The sequence below is a fragment of the Ochotona curzoniae genome, unplaced genomic scaffold (assembly GCF_017591425.1).
Source record: "Ochotona curzoniae isolate NIBS_2020 unplaced genomic scaffold, NIBS_Ocur_1.0 contig_1, whole genome shotgun sequence".
Taxonomy (NCBI): domain Eukaryota; kingdom Metazoa; phylum Chordata; class Mammalia; order Lagomorpha; family Ochotonidae; genus Ochotona; species Ochotona curzoniae.
This window is the reverse complement of record NW_024464918.1, coordinates 35,229,497-35,246,564: the sequence shown is the minus strand read 5'-3', so window position 1 is coordinate 35,246,564 and position 17,068 is coordinate 35,229,497. Positions and strand designations below refer to the sequence as shown.

Here is a 17,068-nt window from a genome sequence, read left to right as displayed (position 1 = left end):
CACCGTTCAACAGCCTTGTGTAGGTGGAGTATAATTTTCCACTCTTGGTTTTGGAATTAGCCATATGCTTGTTTTTGGATGATGGGATTTCAGTGAACCAGACTGAAGAAACGTTTGTATTTGTCCTTTTATACCTCTGCTGTCATCATCCTGATTAGCTGTGGCTCACCTGTGAACCCCACAATGAAAGGTCAAGAGCATGGCAGCCACAGCCGGCCCACAGGCTGCTGAACCGTAGTTTGCGATGAGGCATCCCTGAGCTAGGGGGCAAAGGTAACCTGTCACATAAAGGATGTGGTTCAAAATCCATTTCTTTCCTGTATTTTCCAGTGTGGGAGTGCCCCAAGATGGAAGAGTACATGGTGTGCAAGAATTCCACTCTCCTGGAGACCAGTCATGCAGTAGCAGTGGAGAAGCTGCCATACTTCTCAGACCTCTCCGCCATTTTGGGTGAGTCGTCGCACTCATGTCTTCTTCATGTCATGAGGAAAAAAATCATTCATCTGCATTTGAAAAATAAGATATTCTTTTTCTCTTGAATTATTTCCAAACTAGTTCTGTCAATTGAGATTGCCTTTTGTCTATAAATAATATTGAACAAGTAGTTTAAATACATATAGATTTGTTTTTCTGTAACTTTATTTTGAGCTAGCCTTAAATTTATAGGAAAGTCACAGGGGCAGGTATTTGGACTTAGTGGTTTTGATACCAGTGAAGACGCCCGTGTCACATGGGGCTGGCTTCGTGCCATGGTGGGCAGTCACCGGTTACTTGGGCCATAGTTGCTGCTGCTCCTAGAGGTCGGTATTAGAAGATGAAGTGTGATGCTGGAGTCAGATATTGAACCCGGGGACTCTGGAGTGGGATGCAGGGACCACAACTGCTAAACTCATTTTTCACTCTGTTTTCTATTAACTTTTTAAAGTGTCCCTATTCATAGAGTGGTTTCAGAATTATTAACCCAGTCTCCTGAAAAAGGCACATTTGTAATATAGATTGTAATATTGCATGCATGCCTCTTTTTTTGTGTGTTAACAGTGTCCACTCAAAATGCTATTTCGGAAAGTTACATAGATTAGTTTTATTTTCTTACTTCCTTTGGTGTAAGAAAAATATTGCTCACCTGTTATATAATTAGATTCATTTGTTATTGTTGGATCCATCTTGAGTTTTCCTGTGCTGTTTAATTTCATTTATTGAGAGGGCATATATAACTATGTGACATCTTACTATGGTTCTACATGAAAGATGTTCTCAGAAAATTGTCTCTTCATCCTCATACCATCCTATCTTCTTCTTTTGATCCGTTTTCTACCTTTTCTGTGAAGGGAACAGTCTCTTTGGTTTTTGTATGTTTTTGTACAATTTTTTTCTGTGTTTCTTTCTTGCAGATAAATGAAACACTTCTGCTCTCTTCTGTTTTCCTATTTGTTATATGGAGGACAGTGCCCTTTTTGACTTTGCTTTTTCCACTTAGTTAAGTGTATCCTACATCCCAGTGCTGCTTATGGGTTTATGGAGAACTCCCTCACACAGACACACAGATACACACACACACACACACACACACATACACATACATTTTTTTTACAGCTTCATGATACTCTACTCAACAAATGTACCTTTGTCTTACACACTACTTTCCTGTGTCTTGGGTATTTAGGTTATTCCTAAATATTTTGTCACTTCAAATAACACCGTAGTGAATAAACTCAAGATACATATTTTCATCCTACTGGCCATGTTACTTCAAGTTAGAGTCCTAGAAATTGGATGACTAATCAAAAGATATGTGAACGTCTAGTTCTGTCAGGTGTTGCTAGATTTTCCTCCAGAAGGATTTGGATAAACGTTTGCAATCCCGCTAGTGGAGGACAGAAGTATTTATCTCCTCATATCCTTGCCAACAGAATGTACTGTCTTATTTTAAAACTTTTGCTATTGTAGTTATAAAGAAATGTCATGTCTGTTATTTTATTCCCCTAATTTTAGATTAATTTAAACATTGCTTATATGCTAGAGGGGCATTTTCTTGTTTATTTTTTGTGTGGGTTTTCTGTTCATTCCTTTCTGCTGTTTTATCACTTAAAATAAATATTTTAAAGACTTATCCATTTAAAAGCCAGAGTGGCAGAGAGAAGGGGAGATTCAGAGACAGAAATTGCCCATCCATTGGTCTCCTACCCCAATGGCTGCAAGAACCATGACTGGATCTGCTGAAGCCAGCAGGTAGAATCCAGGAATTCCAACCAGGTCTTCTGCATACAGAGGCCCAAGTATCTGGGCCATCATCTGCTACCTTCCCAGGAACATTGTCAGGAAGCTGGATCAGAAGCCAAGTAGCTGGGACTCAAACTAGCACTCTGATAATGAGATAGCAGTGTCCCAAGCAATGGCTTAGCCATTATGCCAGCCCCTATCCTCAATTTTTAGGAGTTACTTGTATGTTAATAATATTAACATTTTTGTGTTAAATAATAAAATATGTTAAAAGTATTGTGTATATATATTTTTCCTCCAGGTTAGTTGGTTTTATTTGTAGTGTTTTTGAATTTTTTTGTTTATATATAGGGGTTTATTTTTTTTCCCATACCAGTCCGCAGCTAGTGTAGAATCTCATTAATATCTTCAGGATCCTACACTGTTTATGTGTTTCTGGTTGCGAAGTGTGTTGGCTTATTATCCTTGAGTTGTAGGTTGATTACTGCTAAATCTCTAAGCATCATGGCCATGTTCTTAGAAAAAAGAATGTGGAAGGTCAATAGTAACCACTTATGTTTCCTTTTATCAGAAGAGCAATAGCTTTCCCAGAAGTTCTCTAGCAGATCTCTATTTAAGTCTATTGGCCAGAACTGGGTCATATTCATATCTACCACCAGGGAGGAAGAGGAACATAGTATTCTGCTTTCCTAGCATTTATCAGGGTAGAAGGCCAGGGAAAAAGAGAATTGGGGTAGAAGTGGATGTTATTAGCCTCTCTGTTACAGCCTTCTTTGTTAGATCTAAGATACAGGTCCACAGAAGGTGCAAAAACAGTGGATCAAGATAGAAAAGACTTTCATTGTAGAAAAGACAACATAGCAAGGTAGGATGTTAGCCCACCTGGGCAGCAGGTGGGAAGTCTGGAATAAGGTTCATTCTCTGCAGCCCTAAACCCCAACCCCAAGTTGTGGGCAGTTGTCTGTTTTATACTGAGGGAGAGCCACGCATTCATGCAGAGACCCATATGTCCACCACAATAAAGTGGGCCTGGATGAGAAAAAGCTCCCTTGCAGTTGTTTGTAACAGATACAAGAATGTCCACTGAAAGGTCTTTCGGACAGTGTCTGAGGCAAAGAAGTGTAGAAGTCAGAGTCAGCTGGGCAGAATCTCAGGCAATGATTACCACAGTGTTATCTCCCATTTTGTTTGCACCCAGTTTTACCAGTACAGAGTTAGCCATCTATATCCCAACAGCCTGGCAAATCTAACATCCACTAAGTAGGGCAAGTATCAAGTACAGCATTAAATATTGAATCGGATCCTTATGGGAAAATTGACAGCTATCTGAATGGTAATGTTCGTAGCAGTGTTTGGAAGCCTTGTCTTCAATGTTATGCTCAATTTGGGAGTTTTTTGTTTTAACTTTTACCTGAAAATTCTAACAGTAAGATATATATATATATATACATATATATAACACAACATGATCCAGGGTTTCAAATGATGTCAGAAGAACTCTATACCTCTCCATATCCCGGCTCAGGATCCATTTATATAGTTAAAACTTTCAGGCATGTCCTTTTATAATGCAGATTGTTCTGTCACAATTTCAAATCCAATATGAAAATTGTCTCTATTTTCCAGCTATTTGAATAGAACAGAACCTTTCTTGTTGGCTTCAGTTAGTTTGTATACCAGTCAAGCTTGGGAGACTGCAGGACTTTCACTGTGTTGAATTATAGGCCAGGCCTGGATCATCATGAAAAGTATCAGAGTATTAGCAAAAACAAAGTGAATGCTAGATGGTGTCCACTGCAATCCTGTATGCTTCAGAACTTTGCTCTCAAGAAAATGCTTAGAAGGCTCTTAATCTCTGCTTTATGTTGGATAGTTAAATTTAAGTCATAAAATAGTGCAGCTCTTAGAAGACTAATCTCATACATTTTTTATATTCTTAGTAATATCCTAGTGTGCCTGGGGTAGTAAAATATTGCCTTGGAGACATTCTCTTGACTAATAAGTCTACCAGTATGTATGTCTAGATATTAAACATCAAACTGAGAAGCACGAGGCCCAAGTTTAAGTTCCAAGTACCCAACAATTAGTTTTTAATTTGATCAATTAAATTTTATTTATATTTAGAATATGGATAATAAATTGGTAGATTTTCGTGACTTGCGTTGTGATGCAATGGCTTAAGCCATTACTTGCAACACTGACATGCTTTATTGGAATGTTGCTGGCTGTTCTGCCTCTGGTCCAACTCTCTGCTCATATACATGGGAAAGTAAGGCAAGTCGGCTCAAGCACTTGTGCTTCTGGTTTCAGCCTGAGTCATGGCCATTGAGCCAATTTTGGGGAGTGAAGTAACAAATGAAAGATCTCCCTCTGTCTTTGAAACAAATAAATAGATACATTTTAAAAAATTAATGTATTTGAAAAGATAGTTGTAGGAGTCAGTGTTGTAGTAGATAATATTTCAAAATTGTAAACTGTATGAGGTGATAGATTGTTCTGTCATATACTTTCACAGCATTTTTTGTTTTACTTTGATATCTCACAAAATACTTTTGCCTAATTTAAGGGGAAGACATAAAACAATAAAATTATAAAAATAAAATGCATTGCAACCATATATCTTAGAAAATATATATATATATATTTTTAACCTAATTTTAGTCTCTAGTTTATCTGTGGGTTACAGGTTGTTTTTTCCCCTTAGGAACTTCTTCAGAAGACTATCAGAAGTGCTGTGGGAAAAAGTAAGGATTAAAAATTTTAGATTTGGTATGCTTTTGAAAACCTTGTACTCTAATAGTTATATCACAAGTATATAGTTGTCTACAGACTCATTTAGCATTCCTTAGGGATTCATTATGCCTCAGGACTGTTATTCATGACAAAATCTATTAAAAATAAAATCTCTGCCCTAATTGAATCTACATTCTAGTGTAAGAAAATGGAGAAAATGAACAATAAATAAGTAAGTGGACTTATGCTCTGACAGTAATGAATGTTACAGAGAAAAAGACAAGGCTAGGGAGCAATGGGATGGAGGTTACAGGGCTCAGTGACGCGGAGAGCAGCAGGTGGCCCAGCCCTCTAAGGCGCTGTAGGACAATGTAGGCCTGTTGGGAAGCTTTGAAGAATTACATGATGTTACTTACATGTTAGAGGGGTCACCCTCACTGATGCGATGAGAACAAACTGTTGGGAGACAAGGAATGGGGGAAATTATAGTTAGGAGGCTGTTCTCCTAAGCCAAGCAAGAGGGCCTGGTTATACACCAGAAAAAATCAGAGTTGTGGTAGTAAGTGTGGTCAGATTTTGGAATATATATTTATTTTAAGATTTATATATTTTTATTGGAAAGGCAGATATACAGAGAGGAGGAAAAAAAGAGAGGAAGATCTTCTGTCCGATGATTCACTCCCCAAGTGTCCGCAACAGCCAGTGCTGAGCCATCTGAAGTCAGGAGCCAGGAGCTTCTTCTGGGTCTTGCACGTGGGTGCAGGGTCCTCGATTGTTTTCCCAGGCCCCAAGCAGGGAGCTGGATGGGAAGTGGAGCTGCCGGGATTAGAACCGGTGTCCATATGGGATCCCAGCACATTCAAGGCGAGGACTTTAACCACTATGCTATTGCGCTGGGCCCAGATTTTGGAATATATTAAGAGCAGATTAACCAGATGTGTTGATAGAGTGAGTGGTGCAACATAATGTGAGATAAAATAGGTGAAGTTGACTCCACAGTTTTGACTCAATAGCATATGTATGTGGTAACATTTTAAAAATTCTTCTGGCATATTTTTGAGCTTATATGAATTGTTTGGCTTGAGCTGAATTTGTGTATCTATACTTCACTTTGTCAAGCATTTACAATTTACATTATGGTGCCAGTATTATTGTCACAGTGGGTTAGATTGCTGCATGTGGGGCTCTGCGTGGTAGCCTAGTGGCTAAAGTCTTTGCCTTGCATCCGCCAGAATCCCAAATGGGTGCTGGCTCATGTCCCGGCTGCTCTACTTCCCATCTAGCTCCCTGCTCGTGGCCTGGGAAAGCAGCAGAGGACGGCCCAAAGCCTTGGGATTTTGCCCCCATGTGGGAGACCTGGAAGAAGCTCCAGGCTTCTAGTTTTGGATTGGTTCAGCTTGGTCTGTTGCAGCTACTTGGGAAGTGAGCGAGCAGACACAAGATCTTTCTCTCTGTCTCTGCTTGTGATTCCAGCATGGCATATCAGAGTGCCAGTCTAGGCTGCTCTGTTTCTAGTGCAGATTCTTGCTCTGTGCATGGGGAAGTGGCAGAAGATGCCATAAGTACTTGGTCCCTGGCACCCCTGTGGGAGCATGGATGGAGTCTTAGGCTCCTGTCTTCAGCCTGGCCCAGTTGTGGCTATTATGCTTTTTTGAGGTTCAGATATAAGATATCCTTTTCTCTCTCTCTCTGCATTCTTTCTTTAAAATAAATAAACATTACAAAATTTAAATTTACATTGGCGGGCCCGGCGCGGTGGCGCAAGTGGTTAAAGGTCCTCGCCTAGCACACCCGGGATCCCATATGGGCGCCGGTTCTAATCCCGGCAGCCCCGCTTCCCTTCCAGCTCCCTGCCTGTGGCCTGGGAAGGCAGTCGAGGACGACCCAAAGCTTTGGGAATCTGCACCCTGTGGGAGACCCGGAAGAGGCTCCTGGCTTCGGATCGGCATAGTATCGGCCCGTTGTGCTCACTTGGGGAGTGAATCATCAGACGAAAGATCTTCCTCTCTGTCTCTCCTCTCTGTATATCCGCCTTTCCAATGAAAAAATAATAAAAATAAATCTTAAAAAAAAAAAATTTACATTGGCTTTTAGTGAACACTATTGCAACTTTGGACATTGAACTGGTTTTAAAAGTTTCTTTAAATTTTTAATAGCGTGCTTATTTGAAAGAATGACAGCGATAAACATGGAGACAGGTAGATCATCGGCTCACTGGTTCATTTCTGCAGTGTTCCAACAGGTGGGGGCGGACCAGGCTGAAGCCAGGACCCTAGAACTTGTTTTGGCCTCCGTGTGAATGTCAGGGACCCACGTATTTGAACCCTATGATTTCTCTAAGGGTTCATAATAGCAGAAAAGTGGGATTGGAAGAACTAAGACTTGATCCAGCCAGCCAGGGTGGGAGGCAAGCGTTCCAAGCAGCAGCTTTGTGGCAGTGCCAGATGCCTACTGCTCATCTCTGATTTTAAAAGTTCCAATCTTGCTCTGTTCTTACTCAGTTTCCTGCAAGTGTTGCTTCATGCAGTTATATAACATTGACATTTTATTCTGGTCTCAGCACAGTTACCAAGCTGTTCTCTCTTTGTCTGAGTAAGATGACTGAAAGGCATATTTCTTTTATTTTAAACTCATATCCCAATGAAATATAGTATTATGAGGAAAATAATGAATACCTGTGGATTAAAATGATTGTATTATATTAACAAATTGAATTAAGCTCCTGATCTAACTTTTTTCTGTTGTGTAGTGTGAAAAAAAACTCTGCTCATTGTGATGATTTGCAATGAGTTGTGTCCCCTTTGTAGTATTCAGTATTGCACAAAGAGTTTCCACAAAATATGACTCGATTTTTCTTTAACCCAGAGCAGACTGACCTCTCCACGGCACTTGGGACCAATAGCTATGTTTTATTCATATAATTGTCTTCCAAATACTGTATCAGTATCAGTTAAAATGTTTTCAAGCAACCTTTTATCATTCCATTTTGAAACAAATGTTTCCCATATCTTTTGCTTCTGTCCCTCTTCCCTCCTGCCCACCTTATCCATGTATTTGTAGAAGAATGAGAATCATGTAACTGGGCCACGTGGACTGCTTGGGTGGGGTAAGAGGGACAGGGCCTAAGTTCGGGGAGGTGGCCAGTGTCCTGGTGTGAATGGCTTTGAGGGCTGATGAATTCAGCTTGTGCTGTATGTGATTAGAGCTTGGCACGATGGCTTGATGGTTAAATTTTTACCTTACAAGTGCCAGGATCCCATACGGACACCCATTCATGTCCTGCCTGCTCTACTTGTCATTCAACTCCCTGCTCATGGACTGGGAGAACAATGGAGGATGGACCAGAGCCTTGGGACCCAGCACACCTGGAAGAAGCTCCTGGCTTCAGATTGGCTCAGCTCCGGCCATTGCAGCCACCATGGGGATGAATCAGCAGATGAAAGATCTTTCTTTCTTTCTGTCTCTCTCTCCATAAAACTGATATGCCTTTTAAATAAAAATAAATAAAAATGGAAAAAAAGACCTCAACCTTGAAAGAGTTTGAAGGAGCTTACAGAAAAGTTATGCAAGTTCACAAACAGGAAATACCGTAAAAGATGAAAACACAACCCATGTGATAGGAGAAAACTTAAAAAAAATTTTTTTTAAATTTTTTATTGTAAAGTCAGATATACAGAGAGGAGGAGAGACAGAAAGGAAGATCTTCCATCCATTGATTCACTCCCCAAGTGTTCTCAATGGCCGGGTCTGTGCAGATCTGAAGCCAGGAGCCCAGAGCCTCTTGCAGGTCTCCCACATTTGTGCAGGGTCCCAAGGCTTTGGACTATCCTCGACCGCTTTCCCAGGCTGCAAGCATGGAACTGAATGGGAAGTGGGGTCGCTGGGCCCATATGGGATCCCGGGGCATGCAAGGCGAGGACTGTAACTGCTAGGCTATCATGCTGGGCCCATATTTAAAATATTTTTTTTATGTACATAAAGTTTATTCCAACTATGAAATTGCAGTTTTATGATTGTAGAATTCCATGAACACTTTATAGTAATTCCCCATCTGCTGCTAGTTAAACAAAATAAGGAAAACTTTACATACTGACTTTTGTGTGCAATTCTACCTACTTTGCATAAGTGATAGAATAAAGTTAAACCACATTAACATTTACCCTTTATTGTCTGTTACTTGATAATATAACATAAATAAGGAGAAAATATTTGTAAATCATATCTAACTAGAACCTTGCTTGTATATGGAATATATAAGGAATTCTTAACTGCCCAACAATAAAAGAACAGTTAACCCAATTTAAAGGAACTAAGAATTTAAATAGATGTTTGTCCATAAAAGATGTACAAATTGACATAAGTACATGAAGATATGCATACAATCATTAGTCATTAGAAAAAACATACTCTTTACTACCAACTAGAATAGTAAAATTAGAAAGGTAGATGTCTATTTGGAATCTTCATACATTATAGTGGGACATATTTTAAAGATTTATTTGAAAGGCAGATTTTTACATAGAGAGAGTGTGAGTCAGTCTTCCATCCTCTGGTTCACCCCCAGATGACCTCAACAGCCAGAGCTGAACTGAGCTTGATCCGAAGGTGGGGCTAGGAGCTTCTCAGTCTCCCATGGGGATGTAGGGAACTAAGGCTTTGGGCCATCCTCTACTGTTTTCCCAGGCCATAAGCAAGGAGCTGGATTGGAAGTGGAGCAGCCTGGACATGAACCAGCACCCATTTGGGATACTAGTGCTACAGGATTAGCCTACCTATGCCACTGTGCCAGCCCTGGCACTTTTTTTTTCCCCTAAGACTTATTTTTATTTGAAAGGCATATTTACAGAGGGAATCACACACACACACAGAGTTCCATCTGTTGGCTCACTCACAAATGAATGCTATCGCTGGAGCTGAGGCAATCCAAAACCTAGAGCCAGGAGCTTCTCCCAGGTCTCCCACATGTATGCAGGATTCCAAGGCTTTGGGCCATCCTCCACTGCCTTCCCAGGTCGTAAGCAGGGAGCAGGGAGCTGGATAGGGAGTGGAGCAGCTGGGATACAAGCCAGCACCTATGTGGGATGCTGGCACCACAGGGGTAGAATTAGTTGGCTACGCCACTGTGCTGGCACTAGTGGGACTTCTAAATGGTGAATCTGCTTTATAAAGTAGCAGAGAAGTTCCTTAAAAGCTAAAACTTGGAGTTATAATACAGCCTAGAACTTCACTCTTAGGTATTTTTAACCAAAGAAATGAAAATATATGTAGATATCCACAGCAGCTGTCATAAAAGCCAAAAAATTGATGCAGCCCATTGTCCATCTCCTGATAAATGAATAAATAGTATCTAGCTTAGCCATGTCATAAAATGTTATTCAGTAATAAACAGGAATGAAATATTGATATAGACTGTAATAAGGATGAGCCATGAAAAAAATATGCTAAATGAAGGCAAGTCACACAAAACTGCTTTTTTTTTATGATTCCATTCATATGATGGATCTGTAATATATACGTTTATAAAGGCAGAAAGCCTATTACTAACTACTTAAAGCTGGGAGTTCTGAAGAGAAAAGTGTGTGTGCTGTTCTGACATAGTTCCTAATAGAGCTCCCTTTTACTCTGAGAAATGCCCCGGCGTGGTTAGTCACCCTCAGTATTGGCGCAAGTCCAGATATTATATAGCTTGTGGCAAAGCTGGGTGAGATTGTGACTGAGGGTACATGGAATCCACAAGCTGTCTCTGGAATTTTACCAATTTATACTGCAGAGTTTGTAGTAACTTGGCCAAGCTCTGCTGAGAATTTCAGTGTTTGATAAAATTAAGGCTTTAATTCCCCCATTGATTATTGTTCCTCACTTGGCTTTTGCTGCTTCTCCAAACCCTTTGTATTTCACGGAAGCCCTCTCTCCAGACTTTGGCTAGGCTGCCATTGTGCAGTCTTGCTGCTAGAGCCGCTTTGCCCTGGGAACCCTGGCCAGATGTTCTGCCTCTAAGTCCAGTGTGTTGCCCTTGTGTGTGAAACCTTGAGAACTTGTTCAGAGTGCACAGGAGTTAGGCTGAAGCCATCTCTCTGCCTGAACAACCCAAGCTTTTATTTTTATGTTGTTTCTGCCCTCTGTGAACATCTCCTGCTAGTGTTCAGTGGTGGGATTTTGCATGTGGTGTATTTACTATGAATGTTTCTTCATTTCTTCTAATATTACCCGCCCATTTTTACCTCTGTCCCCAGATTTTGGACTTCATGAAGAGAAGTCATTCCCACTTTCCAACATCTTGTCTCCCAGGCCTCTATTTAAATCATCTTCCAGGTTAAGTGGCATATTGTAAAACTTAAAGAGAACTCCTATTCACTTTTCTTACTTCTGAAGTACACGAAGTGGCTGGTTGGTGACCCGGGGTAGGAGCTAAGAGCTGAGAAACTCCATCCAGGTTTGCCACATGGATGGCAAGAACCCAATCCTTTGAACCGTCACTGCCACCTCCCAGCGCCTGCAGTGGCAGAAAGCTAGCGTCAGGGACTGGAGCCAGGCTTTGAGCGGAGGCACTCTCTTCTGAGACGTAGGCATCTTTAATTACCATCGTAACTGCTAGGCCAGGTATTTGTACTGCAGTTTTGTTGTAACCTAAATATGTTCATGGGAACTGGAGGAATGTAGCAGCATGTTAAATGACTTTCATGTTGTCCTAGAGTTTTTGAGAGTAGCTTCATAGACAAAAATAGTAATAGTAATAATAGATAGCTAGTATAACAAGCACCCTCTCTTTCACTTAGAAATAGTCTGTGTAGAATTTGTGAAACAGAAGATCAAAACAGGTCAAAGATGTGTCAGCATCCCTCATCCCCAGTGTGTTTGAAAAAAAGGTTGAGAATGTACTGAGAGTGTGAAAACATCAATAATGTTTATGTCTGTGGTAGGAATTATCAATGTCATGTGCGAGGATTCCTCTCCCTCGCCTCGACAGGAGAGAGTAAACTCCAACAGAACTTTGGAAGTTTTCAGGATATATCCTCTGGAACTCAAAACTGAGTCAGAATAAAGAGGAATCTTGCTATTCCTTCAGAGATCACTCAGTAAAAGATTTGCACAAAATACATATAAAGCAGATGTGGATTCCATAGAATGGGAACAATTATGGATCATCTTGAAATAATCATGCTCAGGTAAGGTCATCCCAATCCAAAGCGGCTGAATGTTCTGTGTTCGGATCCAGAAGCTGAGGAGTTCAGCAGCAGTGGAGAGAGTGGCAGTGATCGGGGAGTCTCCAAGGGAGCCTTCAGTTTGGAGTTAGCACTTGTCTGTCACACCTGTGGCACCAATGGCAGGACCCATCAATCAAGACCAAAACCTTCCCTGTCTTTTCTGAAACTCCCTCAGACCCAGTGGAGCCTGAAGAGTGACTACCAAAGAAAGCAACTATGAAATCAACCTGAAAGTTGACTCAGAAACAGAAAAAGACTATTTTGACAGAATGAGTTTACAGGGAAATATGAAAGAATAAATTTTGTTTTTGTTTTCAGAGGTCAATGGTTTTGTTAAACAGTAACAGAAAATGAGAAAATGTTCCTCTTACATTTGCTTTTCAGCTCCATTGTCTTTATGGGAAATCACCTCAGAAATCCCTTTTAGATACTCAAGGGTTATGCTTTCAGTGTCCTTTCTCAAAAACTTGAAGTGGTCTCATTCATAGATATACAAAAAGAGAAAAAGATATTAATATCCAGAGCCATCGAATTTTTTTTAAAAGCCCTTGACATTTTTATTATAGGAACCCTAGGAAATAGGATTACTTGCTCTCTTTTGCATAAATGAGGTAAGTAAAAAAGATTCAAATAAGCATGTAGCTTTCCTAAGAGTGTGGTCCTGGAATTAGGGTTTAAACTCTGGTCTGTCTGTAAACACTATGCCTTGTGGTCCACACCGAATGTTTAATACAACTAATTGTATCACTATATTGTCTTTTTTACTAGCCTATTTTTTTGCATGGGTATGATAATGTTTTTTATAGCCAATTGGATTGTTTCTACAGGACAATTAATTGCATATAAATATTTTAAGTATTATTTGAAGATTCTTGGAAGTAACTAAAAGAAAATGACACCTATTCATTCTTTTTATAGAGGGATGGTCTCAGCACACCAAAATGTTTCTTCAAAATCAAAGAATACTTCAAATGTGAAGTCAGGTAATAAACAATTAAACTCATTATTCTTATTATTTACTTTTGCCACAATGCAGTGTGTATTAGCAAAATTGGTAACCTGGGAAACCAAGTGCTTTTTTTCTTGATTGTAATGAAAAGGTGAAGATACGTAGGATTAGAAAAATGGGTCTTAACTATCCCGTCAGGACCCATCATTCATTCGTGTAACTAAATAGGTACTCTATCCTAGCCATTGTTTTGTGTTCCAGTGGAAAGGATACACTTCCCCTACCCTGTGGATTTCTGTTTTTAGAGGAAAAGAAAAGTGAGCAGATATATAATTATATATATTATACATATAATTGAAAAACAATGGAATGATCAAAGTGTCTCACATTATTGATACTCTATTAATTACTTATTAGAATAGGCTTAGCAAGAGATTTATATTCTCATTAACCTTTACTATATCTCAGATTCTACCTTATTTCCTGCAAAAGTGTTTTGGCATTTGTTTGGAAATACATGTAAAGTACTACTGATTTTCTTCTTGATGCTTATAAATGCTTATATATACTAAAATATGTATTTAGTTACATAATTAACACTTTAAGAAATTGTCTTAAAGAGGATTTCCTAACTGCCAGATATTATGTTACCAACAGTGAATCTAAAAATGATAAAGATAATTTTGATAATTGAGATTAGTAACAGGAATAACTAACCTTGTGGAAGTATAAGTTCTTGGAAGAAGTGGTACCTTCTACCCTAAGGAATTATTTCTAGATCAAAGAGAAATGAAACATGTGACAAGAAAAGAGGTATTGAAAAGTGGTGTGTCTGGCGTGATAGCCTAGTGACTAAATTCTCACTTTGCATCCACCGGGATTCCATGTGGGTGCCAATTTGTATCCCGGTTGCTTCACTTCCCATCTAGCTCCCTGCTTGTGGCCTGGGAAAGCAGTAGAGGACAGCCCAAAGTCTTGGGACTCTGACCTCACATGGGAAACCTGGCAAGAAGCTCATGGCTCCTGGCTTCAGAAATGCTTAGCTCTGGCCACTGCAGCCACTTGGGGAGTGAACCAGCAGATGGAAGATCATTTTCTCTGTATCTCCTTCTCTCTGTATATCTGTCTTTCAAAAAGGATAGAATGGAATGGAATGGAATAGAATAGAAGAATAGAATAAAAATATAAAATAAAATAATATAAAAATCTTTTAAAAAGGAAAGTGGTAGAGGCACCAAAAGCCCTCTTGTTTTTAACCTTTCTTTCTCAAGGAAAACTTATGTGTTGGGTGTAGAACATGTTATTTATAAGGCATGAATGAAGGGCAGAAGAGTGATACTGAAATCACGTGTGCTTTGTGTTTTTACTTGTATTTATTGACTAACTTTAATCACATCTTGTTTAGAGATGTGCTTACCACATTCTTTAGCAGTTACAACTGGGTTTTAGTTGTGTACCAGAATTTTTACTAAATCTTAAGAAATCAAGAGATGATTGCATTCCTGGCTTCAATGATATTATTGCTAGTAAGAGATAAATAGGAAACTTTCTCAAACAAGTGTTGCTGGGGCTCCTTTACAACCATATCTGCTGCTACTAGCCAGGGCATGTTAAGTAAAAGGAACATACAAAAGGGCCTTGAGTGGAAATGTTCTTGGCATATTTGAAAAAGATAAGTGTGGCTGAGCAGGATGAGTAGCTAGATAAATGGTTGAAACTGTGATTAGAGTCTAGTCAGATAATACAATGCAGATTCTTATCTGCCATAATAACAGCCAAGAATGTTATTCTGAATGTGCTCAGAGCTATGCTTTAGAGTATCTTAAAGCAGAAGAATGACATGATCACGTACATATTTAAATGTAAAATGTTTGTATTTTATTTCATTTTTGTTAAGTTTAAGTAGCCTGATGGTGTTGGTGGCTACCAGCTTGGACAACACTATTTCAAAGGATTAATGTATGAAGTAGTGAGATGTAAAAGTAAGTGTGTGTGAAGCACTGTCTTCCACCTCTCCTGTCTAGTGAGTCCAGGGAAAAAAAACCACAGGCTATACTAATTCCAAGCTTTAGAAAGATTGTGGGTTCTGTGTTTCTCTGTCCAAGGATCTATGATCATAATATGCTAAGCAGGTTATTATTCTATGTTCTAAAGACTTAGAACTACTCTGGTTATGAGAGAATAAGAGTAGAAGTAAGGAGAATTTGTTAAGCCATTTGAGTATGGTTTTAAACTAAGATGGTAACAGTGATCTGATTTGAGACATATATTAAAGGTATATGTGCCAAAATTTTCTGACTAGGTAACAGAGAAATGGAAGTAATGGATGATGAATATTAAATTTTTAATGTCAAAGTTAAATGACTGATGGTGTCTGTAAGACAAAGAAAATTGAAATAATTATTAAGAGCATTTGGCTTGGATATATTTAATGTACCAGTTCACATAATGTTGCATGAAAGAATACAGATACAAACAGCATATCTTTTTTTAAAAATTTCATTTCATTTTATGACACAGTTTCACAGGCTCTGGGATTCCCCCCAACTCCTCTACATGCCCTCCCCCCATGATGGATTCCTCCACATTGTTGCAATATTACAGTTCAAATCCAGTCATGATTGCTTCATTACAAGCATGTACCATGCACAGAGTTCAGCATCTTATTGCACAGATAAATTCAACAGTTTCTTGGGGAGACCATCTCTGGTCTGAAGGCAGAGCTGGCAGAATATCATCCTGTCCAATAAAAAGCCACAGCATAACATCAACAACAATATACAACATTATGGAGTTAATTGACATGGTATTGAGTGACCAATATGTTAGAAAATGCAAGTTCTTAACCACATCCTGTGACTATTTCATTGACATTTCAATTTTAGTTTATACACAGAACCAGCTGCTATACACCTTAAAATGGCTATAGGGTACTATTCAGCTGTCTCGTATCTATTTTTATTTTTATATTTAGCAGTTTATAATATTGAAGCATAATTTTTACTGAACTTGGCGAATTTTAGGATAGTCCAAACTGGCTTATAACTCTAACAAGGCATATGTCAACAACTGAGGCACAGAACAGTTTTAGGAGGGATGTAGCAGAGAAATCTTCAATACCTTAGTGAGGAGTAATTAATATTTGTGTACTATCTAGTAAGGTACATGTGAGTCCACGCTGACCATTTCCTGTCTGGTTCTAAGCCTAACTTATTGGTCTCTGACTGTCTAATCAAATAATTTGGGGGGGTGTGTGACTCTGGAGCAACCCTGATGGTCATTGCAAGAGAGGGTGGGGATCTAAAGTTGGAACTAAGTAAGGACCAGAGAGAGCTCCCCTCCCAAGTCCTGAAGGAAGTTTACTGTTCTGTTTCTGAGGTCCGCTCAGGGCTAGCATAACTTATATAATTCTGGATGATGGAGGTCAGAATTAAAATCTTTGGAAAAGGAGATCCCAGCTAGGAAGAATGCCTGGAAACCTTCTCAGGAGTACTGGCAATGTTTTATATCTTAATCTGAGTGGTGGTTATATTGATGAATACATATATACATAATATTTGGTGACCATTGCTGTATTCATGGTGTGATTCAAAAAAACACTTAAAAATTGAGAGACTTACTCTCTTTCAAGTGGACATGCTATGAAGGCAGCTTGTGATGCAAGATTTTGTAGTTCAGAGCAGAATCTCTTGTTGTAGAGATATAGCTGTGTGTAGTGTGGCCGCCTGGGGAGTGAATCATTGGACAGAAGATCTTCCTCTCTGTCTCTCCTCCTCTCTCTGTATATCTGCCTTTCCAATAAAAATTAAAAAATAAATCTTAAAAAAAGAATATGGATGTTTCAAGCCATGGGATTATATGAAATCATGTGTGAAACAAATAAAAAGGAGATGTGCAAAAAGGATATAAGTATCCTGTAGTATAGTATAGTATAAGATAGCATATTATAGTATAGTTCTTC

The 17,068-nt window shown here is 39.2% G+C and overlaps 1 protein-coding gene across 1 annotated transcript in view; it reads left to right on the top strand.

Annotated features, from left to right (window-relative positions):
• MEIKIN (meiotic kinetochore factor) overlaps positions 1-17,068 on the top strand; it is a 65,903-nt gene that overhangs the window by 9,705 nt on the left and 39,130 nt on the right. Inside the window, exons 6-8 of the mRNA XM_040974570.1 lie at positions 331-450; positions 4,925-4,964; positions 13,077-13,141. Of these exons, the coding sequence (XP_040830504.1) occupies positions 331-450; positions 4,925-4,964; positions 13,077-13,141 (225 nt within the window). The remainder of the gene's footprint in view (positions 1-330; positions 451-4,924; positions 4,965-13,076; positions 13,142-17,068) is intronic.